Here is a 16442-nt window from a genome sequence, read left to right as displayed (position 1 = left end):
CCATTAACTCATTTAGGAAAGTTTCATTTGAAATTTTCCAAACTATAGACGTTTCTAATCTCTACAAGGTGTAATTTCTTAGTGTTATTAACAAATATGCTTCAAACACACATTAATGTTTTGGTTTAAAATGCTTGATTACATAAAAATGTTGAACAATTTCCTGAGACATGGTTCACGTCATGCACCGTAAGATATATATATATAGATGTGTGTAGAAAGGTTGTGGGCGACACCTCCGCTAGAGCGTTCAACCAATCACATGCAGTATACTACATGCGTCACAGTTGATGTAACACGAAAGGTGTCCAGCAGCCAGCTCACCTGTGACATATTCCACAGTGGACTCGGTGTTACTGGTCAAGCTATTGTCCAGGAGATAGAGTAATAAGTTACGGTCTATTGTGACGTCACAAACAACGGCCATGTTTGGCGTCAAACAGCACGAGGTCAAGTAATGTAGAAAGTTTTCTCCCGGAGTTTAGTTGTTACAGAACGCTCAGTTATTTGAAACGATCAGGTAGGTACTATTAAATCAATATCTGCCACTCCAAATATATTTGTCAGTAAACATCTGTATAATTTCTTATTATACTTATGTGTTCTACTTTCCTATATGAATAATGTCTGTGTTGTATATTCTATAGATCTGAATGAATAGTTTATACATGATATCGGTTACCCATATTAACTGCTCATAAAGGCTACATAATAAAACACAAAATATTTATGCTTGGAATATAGAAAAGAATTTCACGTGACTATTTTCATGTTAAATTACAAGAAACATGAAACGATTATTGTAATTAGAATAACCTCCACCCATATTAGCTCTTGTTGGCCGAATAACGAGAAATGTTGTTAGGTATGGATCGATATTTAGCCTAAAATGTGCAGTACTTTGACCATTGCATAATGAGATTCGTTGCTTGAACACACGACCTAAACATGTACATGTACATTGCACTCTGACAGGTCACGTGGGCAGTAAGTGTCGATGACAGCCAGGGGCTACAGGTGCGTTGATGGCGTGTGGTCACACCGTTTTACCACCGAGTTAGTGAAATGGACAATTTACGAGCTGCAATGGTTATGTACCCCATGCACGTTAGACCCCCTGACACGCCAAAGACCTTTAATAACTACCTTTGTCGGCACATGACGTTTTTAACCGAATCTTGCAGGGGAGTGACTATATACTACTGCCTGATGAATAATGAATCCCGTTTGTCATCTGACACAAAGAATTACCATTGACAATTATTCATTTCACAGACAGATAAGAAGGTTCTGAGTCTTTTCTGCGCTTTTATGATAATGTCACTTTTCAAAATTGTTATTCTTTTTCGACTGGAATGTTTGTTGCTGTTTAATTATTTCTCAGTATTTTTAAAATAAACATCACAATTAGACCTGCTCTGACACGGAATGGAATCCCAAGACATGCCGCCATTGTTACACCTGCCTCATACACATTCCCAACATGGCGGCAACTGACATTTTATTACACAATAAAGAACAGCGTCATGTTGGGTACAGTACCTCCAGCTGATTCCTGTCAACGTCATCTGGCAAGGAAAACCCACAATAAACCTCCTACTTTGAATTATCGCAGAGATATAATTCACATTCTCATCTTGTGACAGTCACGTCAAAGGGATTGGTTTGATTTGACAGGTCGTAAAATTTCAATGTAGTAATTGTGACTGACGAGTTATTTATATATACGACATTGTATCGCTTGTACACAATCTTTAACCCTTTGACGAATTGTCATTCCATTTTTTAAGTTAACGTAATCAGATTCTCATTTACAACGCAAAAACGTTATTATGATTAAATCTGTATGTTCCATAAATATTTTAATGAAAAGCGAAAAGTTTAATAAAGGAACACAGCCATCAAACCCATAGTTACGAAATTGTCAGCTAAATATTCGTATTGGCAAACAGATATACAACAGATATATTCTACAATATAACGAACATCGCCTATCAAAGATGGCATGTACAGTAATTATAAATGGCATGCTCTTCTGTTCGAAGATGAAGATTGTTCCTTAATTAAGATGTCTGTACTAAAAGTACATTCTGTAATATGCAAGCATCAGTCCATTTCATGTCCCGTTAACGGATTACTTGAATATTTGATTAATGTTGCATACAATGTATTTTATTCTATAATTCATGCATGGAATATACTAATATCTACTGTCACTTTGAACCAGTAATTTAAAAAAACACATGTCACGTACCTCATAACAATAAACCCTTTATTCCGTCGTCTTGCAAAGAAATATGAAATGCCAAAAAATGAGCTCCTACATGACAACGTCCTACGTCATTTTCCGGTCGTGGCGCTTACATTGTTTTTTATCTTACATGACATGTCAGTCATAGGGTCCGTCTCCATGCTCGTTGTCATACAGCTCTCTGTCATGTGGTTGAAATGTACATCTAGAACACCAAGTTAATATGAGGACAGAAAGCAGTTAGAAAAACGAAGGTTCTACCACACACAGGTATACCAGACAGTTGTGTTCACGCAGGTAACGGGCAAATATTTATTTGTTTGAACAACTCCCAAACCAGTGTCGTTGGATTATATGTTTACTGTTGTTTACGTCAGGTTTACTCCCCTATATAGAAAGGGATTATAGGAAACCGACATTGTAAATACTCAGATAGTGGTTTGTGTTTAGTATATAATGGTCCATTTAATTCACTGTTTACAGCTGTTTAAGTCATAGGCGACAACGAATGTTTCTTAAGCGCCCGAAAACGCTTAACATGCATACAAGGGTGATACTCAAATGTTTTCATCAATAATCCAACGATAGAAATATTCATGTTTTGTTGCAGAGCTGCACAGTTTAATCTCTTGAATGTATGCCACCTAAGTAAGATGAACAGTCGAGTATAGACGGCTGAAATATTACTGTGTATGCTGTTGACGGACAATATGTTTGAAATATGACACGTCTACCCTTTGTTGTGTATAGAAGCATATGCCCGGAGGCATAGCCTGAACAAAAGCTCCATCATTCATAACGTGCAAGGTTTGGTTTCGTGTTCCGTTTTTGCTGAATGACAAACAATGTCCTTGGCTCAAGGCTGTACAGTTGAAGGTGATTTAGTAGAGTTTCTATCAAGTGTTTCTATCTGCCATGGAGCGACACTACCTCCCATCGTCTACAGAGGTACTGTAAACCACGGTTGTGTCGAACAAAAGGCTAGACTCATTTTAGTTCGTTAAAGCCGTAGTTTGGTAAAGCATTTCGACTACATAGGGACTTTATTTCATTTCGATATGTATAGTCACATGTCGAAACCACAGTCTGCTATACTCGTAGTGGTTATAAGTATAGTTTACTGACAGTCCCTCTACTTTCGCCTTTATCGGTCTAGGAAACTATGCTATATAATATTGTTCATGTTATCTTATTCTATAGGTTTCAGTGGAAGACAATAGTCGGCATGCACCGTCCCACTGGTATCCTGACAGTACTAATACTAGGTATGTAGTACTATTGTAGCATGGCAGGTATCTTGACTACCAATGCGCTCCTGCTCCTGACAAGTGACGACCTTTATCCATAGACCTTCTTAATGCCTATTGATGGAATCGTCAACAAATAGTTACTCAAGTTAATATATCCAAAATTTCTTAAATGATTAAAGTGCATTTCAAGGGATTTTGGAGTGGGGAGAGACAGGTTTCACGGGAGTAATTTATCTACTAGAATTTCAAATACTGGAGGTCGTTATTGTAGTCAATGACAGTCAGTCAAGAATAAAATATACAGGCATACATGACACATTTGGAATACTGCTGGCTTTCACCGTGGTCAGGCGGACACGTGTCTGACAAGAAAGAAAAACGTCGGGGATTGAACCCTTGCTGCAGAAATTCAAATGACGTTAAAATATGGGACTTGTTACCTAGCCTGTTTCTTGGCTTTAGAGGGACATTTCAGACACCGATCAGCCGTGGTGTCTCGGCTGGCTGGCACTGTGCATCTGGCGTGTGTCAAGATAAGTACAAGAAAGCGTACGCACAAACGCACACGCATACATTCTTAGTCTTTTGCATTCAGTGTTCTGCAATTATTCTTGAAACTCCATCGCCGTCAGCTGGAAGGTCTGATTATAACACTGATCATCACTGAGTAAGTTGAAGAGCGTTGTATATGCACCCCAAGATTATATTTGCTAGTTAATTACAATTTTGTAGAGGCTAGCATCTTGTCTAATGCATGAGTTTTAACTCAAATGTTTCAAACTATAAATCTCCCATAATTCACATTTATATGGTAACACGTATGAACACGTGACAGGAATGTGGACCGGATGTCAAATAGAACATTTTTCTTGAATTGCTGTCCAAGTTGTTTCAGCTGCCAGCAACTCAAACGTATTAAAGGCTGATAATAATGATTGTTGGCAAAAATGCCTTAGTAAAAAGGTATCAGTAAAAGTCATTAGTAAAAAAGTCATTTTGTAGTAAAACTGATCTAGTTATATTCATTTGACAAGATTGTTTTAACAAAATACACGAAGAAATGACTTATAATGACAGATTAAATTTTTAAATCGCTGGAAAACCAAGTTCTATGGATAGTCAACTTGTTTATTGTTCATTGCAATAACGTTTCGGTGTAGGTACAAGTGTCCATAGAATTTGGCTTTTCTTCATCTTCATCTTCACCACTTCCTCTCAAAGAAGTTCTATAGTTTTGATCTGTTAAGTCTTAATAAACATGATATGCTCACGGATCAGACCACAGAACTGTAGTAAAATCAATCGTAGGTGTCTCGGTGTGTAAGCTTAAGCACCTCACCAAGAGCTAGGTAGCAGTGAAAACATGCTGTAGGGAATACATATATGTTAAGCGTTATATATACTCCCTGCAATATGTTTTCCCGGTACCAACACTGAGACACTCACAACTGATTTTACTATAAATCATGTATTGGCATCCTACGGCGGTATCAGTTCCATCATTTAAGTCATTCAGACCAACAATGGTGGTTTTAAACTGATCTTAAATGTCAATGTGTACTCCAAGCACGCCAAAACAGTATGTGGAAATGTAGTCTCAAGTCCAGTCCAGTTCTTGCTAGAAAATAAAAAGGGGACTTTTTCCGACGACCTTTTTCACCCCGGCAATTTTTTTCCGTACTTTTTAACCTAGGTTTGTGTAAGATTGGCCATTCAGTTAAACGTGCAAAACTATGTACTTTTCTTCATGTCATATAAACGCGTGAAGATCCGGATCAAATAGATCTGCCGCCAGATAGATGGAATATTGTTTCATGCGACGTAAACCTAAACCCACTCACTCACTCACTCATGTCATATATTCCCATTTTATACTGGTGTTGCCTCCTGTGTATTTACATGTTTGAGATGGTTGCTGCATGGTGGCCTGGATGCTCACTCCTTCACTGCATATTTCTGATGACAGGTGCTTTGGGTGTTGGGGTTGTTGCTGACGACGATGATGACGACTCGGGTGTAACGTCGGCACTAGCTGCTGCCTTCATCAGAGGTATGGGTTTTTCTAATAACTTTTTCGGTACACCTTTGCAGCATGTGCACTTATGTGGTTGCTACACAGACTGTGTTAGCGGTACACTTATCGGAGAAAGCGAAAATATCGAGTTCGATACCAAAAGACGTCATAGTATGGTACTTGTTGGTCCCTGTCTGGCGTTCGGCATTAATGGGTACATCAAAAACAATCTCATTCTCCTTTTGAAAGACCTCAATTAGTAAATGTCTATCAGTATCAGAGTTTCCGATAACTGTCAAAAGGCCAGGCAAACCATAAATTCATGGCGCTCATTCGGTCTTAACAGTATTGAATTACATCCTTTACACGTGTAAATATAAGGAAAAGAATGGTTTTACCTACAAGTTTTTATGGCTGTGAAACCATGACTACATTATAAGGTAACAATATCGATTTGGTGGAAAATACCCAACAATATTTCGCTAAATGCATCCAATGGTTCAACAAACGTATGTTAACATATTAGGTGTGTGCCAACCTAGGTTTCTGCACAATATTCTACTGTTCCTTGGAAGATTATGTTACACCGCTTATAGTTCATCAACGAAAACTCTCTTCTGTGCATTCTTATCACTGTTTATCTTAGAATTAACTCACGCAGTATATGCAATACTTTGTTATGTACTTTAAAAAGTACAATGTGCTGAAATATGTATTACGTCATGTGCAAACTGGTATTTTTCCGTCAAAGACAGCTTGGAGCAGAATAGTTGTAAGTTCTATCTTCTCTTATGAAGAAGCTCAATGGAAACTGAGACCCTCCATAAGAGAAGATATGTCCAGATACGCCGTGTTCCACCAAACACTGAGTCTACCTAGACTAATGCCATATTCTCAGAGGAATGTGTGCTTTTGCAGGCTTTGCCAACCGCATCTTACATTGTCAATCTGTCATGAGCCAAAGAAATTATTTTTATGTGACACTACTTGACCTACCGAGTGTAGATGTATATGTATTAATTGAAATGCTTGCTGATGAAGATGCCCCTGTACTTGTGTTACGAAACTTAAAATCCCTGGCCTTGAAGATACAGCATGGCAAACCATCATACTACATTTTTCGATATACATGTATATCTATTCTCCAAAAGATTCTTTGATGTATACTTTCGAAACTATAAATATCCGTGCTTTGTAAACAGCATATGTACATATGTGTATCTGACTGATGTTACATATATTTAATCTTCGAATATCTTTTGGAGGAGATAAATGCATTCATTCATTCTTCGCTTCGCCTTGTGCTGTTGTTTTTGTCAGATGTCTATGTGTCCCATATAAGCTAATGTGATCAAGTTTGATAACGGTGATAGGCTCTACATCGAAACGTTGCATCTATTACAATTAATAATATGTCTATCCATTAAAAGGTGTTCATCTTCATTATAGCAGCTTCTAAACGTCACTTAGGTGTTGGCTACAGATTATGTCAAATGTATGTAGGTGTTGGCTACAGATTATGTCAGATGTATGTAGGTGTTGGCTACAGATTATGTCAGATGTATGTAGGTGTTGGCTACAGATTATGTCAGATGTATGTAGGTGTTGGTTGCAGATTATGTCAGATGTATGTAGGTGTTGGCTACAGATTATGTCAGATGTATGTAGGTGTTGGCTACAGATTATGTCAGATGTATGTAGGTGTTGGTTGCAGATTATGTCAAATGTATGTAGGTGTTGGCTACAGATTATGTCAGATGTATGTAGGTGTTGGCTACAGATTATGTCAGATGTATGTAGGTGTTGGTTGCAGATTATGTCAGATGTATGTAGGTGTTGGCTACAGATTATGTCAGATGTATGTAGGTGTTGGCTACAGATTATGTTAGAGGTATGTGGGTATATGCCACAGATGGTGTTAGAAGTGTATAGGTGTATATATCAGGAAATGCTATATGTATGCAGGTGTTCGCTTCAGCATATCTTTGAGGCATGTCGGTGTTCACACCTTATGATTAATTCTAATTTATACTGCTTTTCGTGGAGTCACCTTGGACATTCTATCCGTATTTGTACTACACTCAAATATTATGTCGCCATGCAACACTCTAATAAAGTAATGTGTTCAAGAAGCAATGCTTACTTTAACAAGTATACCCTCAGTGCTTATGTTTTAGACGCCAAATGTTAACAGCAGAATATATCTTCGTATAGGCTAGGGCGGTGGGGTAGCCTTGTGGTTTAAGCTTTCGCCGAAGATCCGGGTTCAGTTCTCCACATGGGTACAATGTGTGAAGCCCATTACTAGTGTCCCCCATGTTGTATCGCTGCAATAGCAAAACTACATTCGCTCACTCGCTTGGTATAATTTAAAGATTGCACAATCATGGGACTACTTCATGTCTGTTGTAGTGAAGACGAGGGAGATAGAGCGACTCCTCCATACCTCCTGGTGCGTGGTGTCCGGCCCCAGCTGCCGTAATGTAGACGAGGGACACGCCATATCCAAGAGGTCCACCGCTGTCTCTGGGAACAGAGACCTTGGTACCAGCATGCAGACAGCCATCAACAGGTACCATGACATTGTGGTATCACAACCATTTCAGCAACTTCCTGTTTCACCAAACTGTGACATGTCGTCATTAACATGTTTTATATTTCATTCACATGGTATTCAGATTGTCTTGCCAATGCACAGGAGTCTGTGTCAAGAAGCGAATGTTAAGGCAACGTCTTTCATTAAGCCACAGCAAGACGTTTCGTGGCAGTATTTTTGAACTGTCCAGCGTTGCAATGAAGAAGACATCACGAAGTAGATGAGAGCTACAAAATGATGTTTCGCTGAACGTTCGTAGCTATCAGTAATGTATAAATCTTGGAAGGTTTCATCTCTCGGTCACGTGTCACCAAGTCATCCAAGCCAACACAGTTATGGAGTCAGAATCTTGTGATTGTTCCCACGATTTTGGAACAATAAGGTTTGTTGGGTTAGACCAACATTGTCCACATCCGTATCACCTTCGGCTTTCGACCCGCGCAATCGTCGTATAACTGAGATGCAAGCACGAGACGTTATGTCATACATAATGTGTTCATACCTTCGCTCTCGTTATCAGTTTCAGCAGCTGTGTATGTGCAGCGTCCAGGCTGAACGACGCGTGTAACCTCAACATTTCCCTCTACCCCGACAACGTTGACCACTTCGCTGTACACAGCAGCTTTTCTGTTGTATTTCACTGGCTTGACGTTGTTAAAGGTAATGTTTGTTTTGGTCTGGTTTAGGTAATATAGAATTTCTTTGACAAATAGATTAGTCAGCAGGAGTTGGTTACAGTTACAGTATTTACAGTGAAAACACATCGGCAGTCTTTGCTTTTGCTACAACAGATCGCGTTAACACAAGGGTTACTGTTTCAGTGGGATTAAAACATGCACCACTCCGAAAAAGATGAAAACGTTATAGAAAATCCTATTTGATCTACTGCAGCGTGTGAGAAGACCATTGTCTGACCGAAGCATAAATATAATGACAACATGTATACAGAAAATGACAATTTGTATACTTGTACAACGATAATGACAATTTGTATACAGATAATAACAACTTGTATACAGATAATGACAACCTGTACACGTATAACGATAATTTGTATGAAGATGACATGTATGAAGATGACAACTTGTATATAAGCAATGACAGCTTGTATGAAGATAATGATTATGTCTTGATACAGATTTCTACTGCCACATCAACCCTAGCTCCACCATCACCTGTGACTACAGCCAACACATTGACATCCCTCTGCCGTCTCGGGTGGAGATACAAAACTTTGCGAAACAGCTACAAGGGGGAATAATCCAGAAATCGGAGTGTGGGTGAGAAAATTTATACATGCAATTAGGGTCTTCTTCAGTAAATAGTTCTCACACTTAAACACATATAAATTGGAACAGAAACAAAAAGCGGTATTACTGTGTAAGTATAAGTGTTTGGTGCCCCAATAATACCTATGATTGTTCCGTTATTGACCCTCCCGTAAATTGTAGGTGATTATATGGTTTGTAGTGTTATTAGCTGAAACATGTTTCACTGATTTACATATGAAATAGATATCCTAGTTGTTTAGAATTTAGTAAGGTGCTTAATTTTAGCGAATTCTGTGGTCGGTTCCGGTGTATATATGAGGCATGGAGCGACGATGGAAGGGGAACTTTTGACAACATATACGAAAAATGTAAGTATAAAACAAATGGGTAAAGAGTGGACCTAATAAATACTACAGGATGTTTAAAAACTGAAACAAGGAGCATAACGATATAAGTAAATTTAATCAAAAGAATGTGTATATCGGACAGGTATTCAACATTTGTGTTCGGTGACAACAACCACCGCCCCGCCATTGACACCTAAATTTAACCACGACCGGCCTGTCCACTCACGGATACCTCACACACCTGAAGTGTCTACAACGCTACCCACCTACACGAATCATACTGTCTTCATTGCAAATGAAGCGGTCAAACCTTCGGCGCGAGATACAGTCATACCAGGTAGTGTTTGTGGCAAGATACTGTCGTACCAAGTGCCTTATGTCAGTGTACCGAGATATAGTCATATCAACTAGTGTGGTGAGATATAGCCTTATGTCAGTGTCCCGAGATGCAGTCATACCAAGCAGTGTTTGTGGCGAGATATAGCCTTATGTCAGTGTCCCGAGATGCAGTCATACCAAGCAGTGTTTGTGGCGAGATATAGCCTTATGTCAGTGCCCCGAGATGCAGTCATACCAAGCAGTGTTTGTGGTGAGATATAGCCTTATGTCAGTGTCCCGAGATGCAGTCATACCAAGCAGTGTTTGTGGAGAGATATAGCCTTATGTCAGTGTCCCGGGATACGGTCATATAGCAAATAGTTCAAACAAGTGGTGATCAATAGTTTATGAGGAGTCGGATCTCACACGCGCATACACACACAGAAACCCAGATGCAGACGCACACATTTACACACACACAATTTCACCTCATCTTTCAGGTGATCACAATCTCTAATTCCGACTTCGTATTATTCAAGTGCATTGTGCGTGTGCATATGCTGTGTGTGAATGAGCATACATGGTGCGTTAATCTGCTTTCTGGTGATATTCCAAGAGGACTTTGTCCCTACTGTTGTGAACCCAGAGTTATCACCCATCCCCCAACGTTTATGAAACTGACTGTATGTTCATGAAACAGCTAAAATATGAAATTCAGACTAAACCCTATATCCACCTTGAAGCCTGAATTAATGAATCATGTCAACTGTTCTCAGATGCAGCCCCACAAGATGGCGCTGATCTGGAACCAAGGAGTTCTCCGTCATCTCTTGTCGGTGGCTTAGTGGGTGGTCTCCTGGCAATGGTTCTGCTGGCTATCATCGGACTCACTGTGTTGATGTGGAGGAGGAAACAGAGCCGAAAGTAGACTACACAGTGACCTTTTAACAATAGTGTTTAATATTATATATACTGGTAACACAAACACATACTGCCATGATGTCCTTACATATTGCATCATATATATCTTTGAAAAGCGCTCGAATACCTTTAACATTAAAATTGCAGTGGTATGCATTCAGCTGAAAATCGTCACAAAGGAGTGTCTTTCTAAATCAAAATTTTATTTCAATCAGAGTTTTGTTCATGGGAGAAAGTTTTTATGTTGCTGTGCTTTCTACAGACACGACGTTCCCTCGGTCAGCTGTGTGTTTGCCGGTCAGACAGACACTGGACAGTCCAACACACGTGACTATACCAGTCTAGATGAACACGTGAGTAACGATATCCGTATCAGCCATGAGGTAACAAATGACAGGTACTATAAAAATATGAAACCTAAACCCCTCGCCTCAGCTGGCTCTTGTGCCCTAAGACCGCTCAGTCCGTATGTGACGTTTTTCGTATCAAACATCAAGCATCCGAAGATCACGAGTTCGAATCTCCCATAACGAGTCTGTTTTGAGGTTTTCACATATTGCTTAAAGCAGCGATAAACCCATCTCAATCATCACTCACTTACTCACTCGCTGGGTCTATGGATTATTTTCATGGGAACCATGATACAATATTTCTCTTTATGAACGAGTTCTCTTCCTTGCAGACCAACATCACAGCAACTAATCCCCTAGCTTGCAGTGATGTCACTGCACGGAACGCAGACATACCGGACGTGGTTCCCGGCACAGCGGACCTGAAATTAGCCACCGACGACACGTATGCAACATTAAACGAGTGCGAGATGAGTGGGTCACATGATAACACCGCTTATGACATGAAACCCTCGACGGTCAAAGGAGAAGAACTCGTGCTAGGGGAGGCAACTCCGTATGGGGACAGTTATTATCTCGAAGGCATATACGCCAAACCTGCCGACAACTCCGAAGTCCCCGGTTGCCATGGTTCCACCAGCAGCAGTCAGTATCTGGAACCAGTGTCCGAAGATGGACGCTATGTCCGTTACCCTCCACACTATCTGCAACCCCTCCCTGTACTCCCGACCTCCAGCCAATACGTAGAGGCCTGCAGTGCCAGGAATGGCGGTCACACGGATGATTCATACATCAGAATGGACAATACCACATCAGTGAGCAGTACTGACCCTCTCGACCACGAACTCGATCAGTATGTTCGTATTGACGTATCGGCCCCAACCTATTACAACATGTAGATGACTTAGGACACGCTCGCGTATTGTTCAGGCCACCCTAAGTAATGGACTGTCCAGTTCCAAGAGACAATAATAACAACAGGCCCCCCTAAGTAACTGAAGGAATTACGGCCAATTTGAAGGAATTTCATCTCAAATGTAAACAAACGCCGCCCACTCGCGAAACAGTTGCAACGACATTGGTAGTTAAGCGGTAATAACATAAACACAACGCCCCTGTCGGAAACAATGTGAATGTCGGTAATACTTGAAACAAGATCGGCCATCTTCGGAGATTTCTTGGCTCAGTTCAATGATTTGTCGGTCGCGTCCTGAAACTCACACATCAAAACATGGCGTCACTGGAAGGAACACCCGTCTCGGCGAGTTTGTTTTAGTTTCTACAGTTTTCAATTTCATAGTTATCCATCTTTGACCACCCGTGTATTAGTTGCTGTCGGGGCTATAAATTGTTTTTTTAAATGCCTTCAGTTACTTAGGGGGGCCTGTTGTTATTATTGTCTCTTGGAACTGGACAGTGCATCTTATTGTTTCATGAAAATGTCAGCTGTCTCGGGCCTGAATGACTGAAATATCCAGGCCAAACTTCGAGCTTTCTTAATGCCTCTTTGCACTGAACCAAGACGATGAATGTAATGATTTTTGGAGTTATCGCCCTTTACCCTTACACCGTGTATGTAGGTATATGCCTGTATGTATCTGACAGACGGACAGACGGGATTATTCGGTAATTTAGGCCTGAGACCCATAATACATGCAACTGGCAAAGTAAATACATACTAGGTATAGTTTAATAATGATTTATGTTGCACTTAATTTATTCCTAACTGGGCAAACATGTGACAGATATTTACTCAATGATTTTAAAATATGTATATTAACCGATGACAAAAATCGGATGAAGGTTACTGTTGTCCGATCTTTGTTGAGGATATTTTGGACATATTTAAGTAACATGGAATTCATCTTCGATATAGTCAAAGCCAGCAGCATGACAAAAGAGGCAGAGACGTTCGTTATACACTATGACGGCCACATTCCACTGCAAGTCTGAAGTTACAGCACCGAAACTGAGTTAAGATTCTACGTTGATTTGGTAGCAAGTCACTGCTTAAATATGGTTCAACCCTCAGAGATGATTTAAATTGTGAATAATAATTACATTTGGATGAGGAAGATAGTGATGCATGCCACTATTGAGTGAATCAGTCATATAATCTCTGTTTAAACGTATCCATGGAAGTGGCGATACAGTCTATGTCTTGAGATACCCACAAGAAGCCAAATCCATACTGAAATAATACCAGTCTAATATGAGAAACCCATGTTATTTTACCATTATCAACCAGAGTTTTCATCATGTGATATGCGTGATAAGGAAGTCTGTTTCGGGGAGGCTGCATCAGTCTGCACCAGTAATCGACTGTTCTTAAGATATATTGCTACTGGAGGGGAGCTCTCCCACACTTTCCCAGAACCATGTTGTTGTTGATAGTTTTACTGACTTTAAGAGATGACTTGCAGAACCTGGTGTGGACAGTTCAATAATTTTACTGCAGCTTATTCCCCATATTTCAGATCCATAACAGAGTATTGGTGCAATCATAGTCAAACATCTTAAACAATTCATAATCATTAATATACTAGTATCAAAAATGATTTTGATAATTGTTGATAGAAAATATGGATTTCCTCAACTGAGATGATAAACATGTTTTCTCTTTTGTCCATGATAATCCTGGAGTAAACACATTACCTAGGTATCTATACATGTTAACAACCTCAATTTGTATTCCATTTAAAAAACATTTCTCATAAATGACCTCTGTTGCGAAAAAAAAACATTATTTCAGTTTTATTCAAATTCATTCCAGTCTCTGCACAGAACTTTTCAACAACATTGATTTTCATTTGGAGCTGCATAGCACTGTCTTATACAGATGAGACATCATCAGCAAATAGGAGAGAGAAATCATCCTTGGCTTGAGAAGATATAAAGATGCCTCTTCCGCCATCATTCTCCAGCATTTGTGATTGTTTGTTTATAAAACTAATGAAAATTTGAGGACTTAAAATACAGTCTTGCCTTGTGCCAATATTACAGTTGAAATAAGGTGATAAGCCAGTATGAGTTCTTACACATGCAGATAATGTCAACTACATCTTGATGTTAAATTTCATAAATTTCCCCTTCACACCAATGCTGTGGAGACTCTTAATACTTGGTTATTAATGCAGTCAAAAGCTTGGGTAAAGACTATGAACAAACAATAGAATCTCCCCTTCTTCTCTGATAAATACTTGGTTGCCATAGCTTGTAAGGTGAATATACGATAAATGGTTGAATAACCATGTCGAAAGCCTGCTTGACACTGAGATGATGTTGTTGTCATCACAATCTGTTAGTGATTATTGAAGCAAGATTTTCACACATTGAGTTGATCGAAGAAATACCTCTGAAATTGTTTGGATCCAGTTTGCTTCCAGATTTATGCAAGAGGCAGATGATGCTCATACCCCAGGAATAAGGGAAAATACCATCATCAAAAAACTTATTGAATAGTTTAGTTAATAATGGTGTAATATAACTTATAGAAGTCTTGAAAAAGTCACCGGCTATGCCATCTGGTCCTGCTGATTTGCCACTCATACTGTTTTGAATACTAGAAAAAACCTCATGCTCTGAAAAGTCATCATTCAACTGAGATACCACCTTGTCATGTATATCCTCACACAATGTCCCATCAATAACACCATTGACACATTCATGGTATAAAAAGTTCCAAAAGTGATCATGCCAACCGTTTACAGGAATATTAGGGATCTCTGAACCGGAAACTGAATTCGAATTTAATACACTCCAGAATTGTTTGGGGTTATTTCTTGAGTCAGTAAGTTTTCTCCTTTTATCTTGAAGATATAGATCTTTCTTATGTTGAAATGTAGATTTGAAAGGTTTCTCTAAATATATATAAAAGTCATATTTTCACCCCTTGATCTATGCGCTCTAAGCACAAAGTATTTCTTTTGCTTGATATGCTCTGATCCCACCAGGGTGTCTGTTTGGAATAAATGGGAGTAGAATTATAATAAACTCTCTTGAACTTATCTGTTGCAGCCTTATAAAGATCAGTTAGATCAGTTAGATCTACATTTTAATCAATCTGTTTATGTATTGTGTCATGCTGCCTCATGAACAATTCATGAAAATCTATTAAAAGTATATTGTGCATATCAGGGGACCAGTTGTATTTTATCCATGCCTCTTGATCCATAACACATGACTCACTGGACTTGATTCTATCTTTTCAACTTTGAGTTGAAGCCGCATCAGTAAGATCAATAGAACAATATAGAGGAAAATGGTTTGACTCATTTCTATCATGAATACCAAAAGAGCTGAAATATGGAACTAGATCAGTACTTTCTAGGAGGTAATACATTACAGTAACACCATTGTGTCACACAAGTGAAATTGCCTTCCATATCATCAACCATCCTTCCATTAAAAGCATGTAGACCATGTGTACAACACAATTCTGCAAGAGATACTCCATAGTTGTTATGTCTAATGTCTTTCGTACTGCGCGGAGTTTGAACGTTATAGCTTAGGTTTTGTGGTTTTGGACATAATAGAGATCATCACAGGGAATATGATCTAAAAATGTTTTCATTCTTGCATTAAAATCACCTACAAGTAAACTATGATGCTGCTAAACCGTATGTTTTATGGTTTCGACGTATTGTTCCAAACGCTGGATGCCATAAAATTCCTTACCAATGTATTTGGGGGAATTTCCAGGCGATAAGTAGACAAACATTTATACAAACTCTTTGTCGAGCCCAAGTCTCGAGGATTGAAACAAAAGAACAACACAATCTTCAGAATCTTCCAGCACTCTGTACATATACTCGTCAACACCAGGTTTCTCAAAAACAGACACTCATCCGCTGTACCTACCCAAAGGTTTCTGTTTAGGTCTGCAGTAATGGTACGATCGAAATCCGGACAAAAACATTTCTTAATCGGTGGGGTATTTAGCAAATGTCTGACAGAAACCATTTACATCATACTGACAACAAAAACTCTCAAAATCACTAAAGGTGGAACTCGGGTGTTTTCTTAAACCCTCTATATTCCAGCCGATAATACTGCTTGAACCATGGCCGAATCCTCACTAGCTGTAATGTTCGATCGCGCATTCACATTTAGAGTGCTCTCCCT

At 39.2% G+C, this 16442-nt stretch overlaps 1 protein-coding gene across 3 annotated transcripts; it reads left to right on the top strand.

The window, feature by feature from the left end:
* Window positions 1-331: 331 nt before the first annotated feature.
* On the top strand, window positions 332-14814 carry LOC137296870 (uncharacterized). Of its 3 annotated transcripts, none has more exons than XM_067828747.1 (11): window positions 332-520; window positions 3452-3516; window positions 5468-5551; window positions 7928-8087; window positions 8632-8771; window positions 9250-9391; window positions 9668-9750; window positions 9872-10066; window positions 10824-10971; window positions 11231-11321; window positions 11651-14814. In XM_067828747.1, the coding sequence occupies exons 2-11, from the start codon at window positions 3477-3479 to the stop codon at window positions 12215-12217; spliced, it is 1650 nt and encodes a 549-aa protein (XP_067684848.1). In that variant the 5' UTR covers window positions 332-520; window positions 3452-3476; the 3' UTR covers window positions 12218-14814. The 3 variants fall into 3 exon arrangements, with proteins under 3 accessions (XP_067684848.1, XP_067684849.1, XP_067684850.1); XM_067828748.1 differs by lacking the exon at window positions 332-520 and adding an exon at window positions 2442-2548; XM_067828749.1 differs by lacking the exon at window positions 332-520 and adding an exon at window positions 2478-2521.
* The last annotated feature ends 1628 nt before the right edge of the window (window positions 14815-16442 follow it).

Source organism: Haliotis asinina, chromosome 9, assembly GCF_037392515.1.
Source record: "Haliotis asinina isolate JCU_RB_2024 chromosome 9, JCU_Hal_asi_v2, whole genome shotgun sequence".
Classification (NCBI taxonomy): Eukaryota; Metazoa; Mollusca; class Gastropoda; order Lepetellida; family Haliotidae; genus Haliotis; species Haliotis asinina.
Note: the sequence above shows the minus strand (reverse complement) of the source record. Positions and strands in the feature narration are given on the sequence as shown.

Coding starts and splice junctions, on each gene's coding strand:
- LOC137296870 (XM_067828747.1), top strand. CDS start 3,477: ATGCACCGTCCCACTGGTATCCTGACAGTACTAATACTAG. Junction 3,517..5,467: donor CCTGACAGTACTAATACTAG/GTATGTAGTACT, acceptor TTCTGATGACAG/GTGCTTTGGGTGTTGGGGTT. Junction 9,392..9,667: donor ATCCAGAAATCGGAGTGTGG/GTGAGAAAATTT, acceptor GCTTAATTTTAG/CGAATTCTGTGGTCGGTTCC.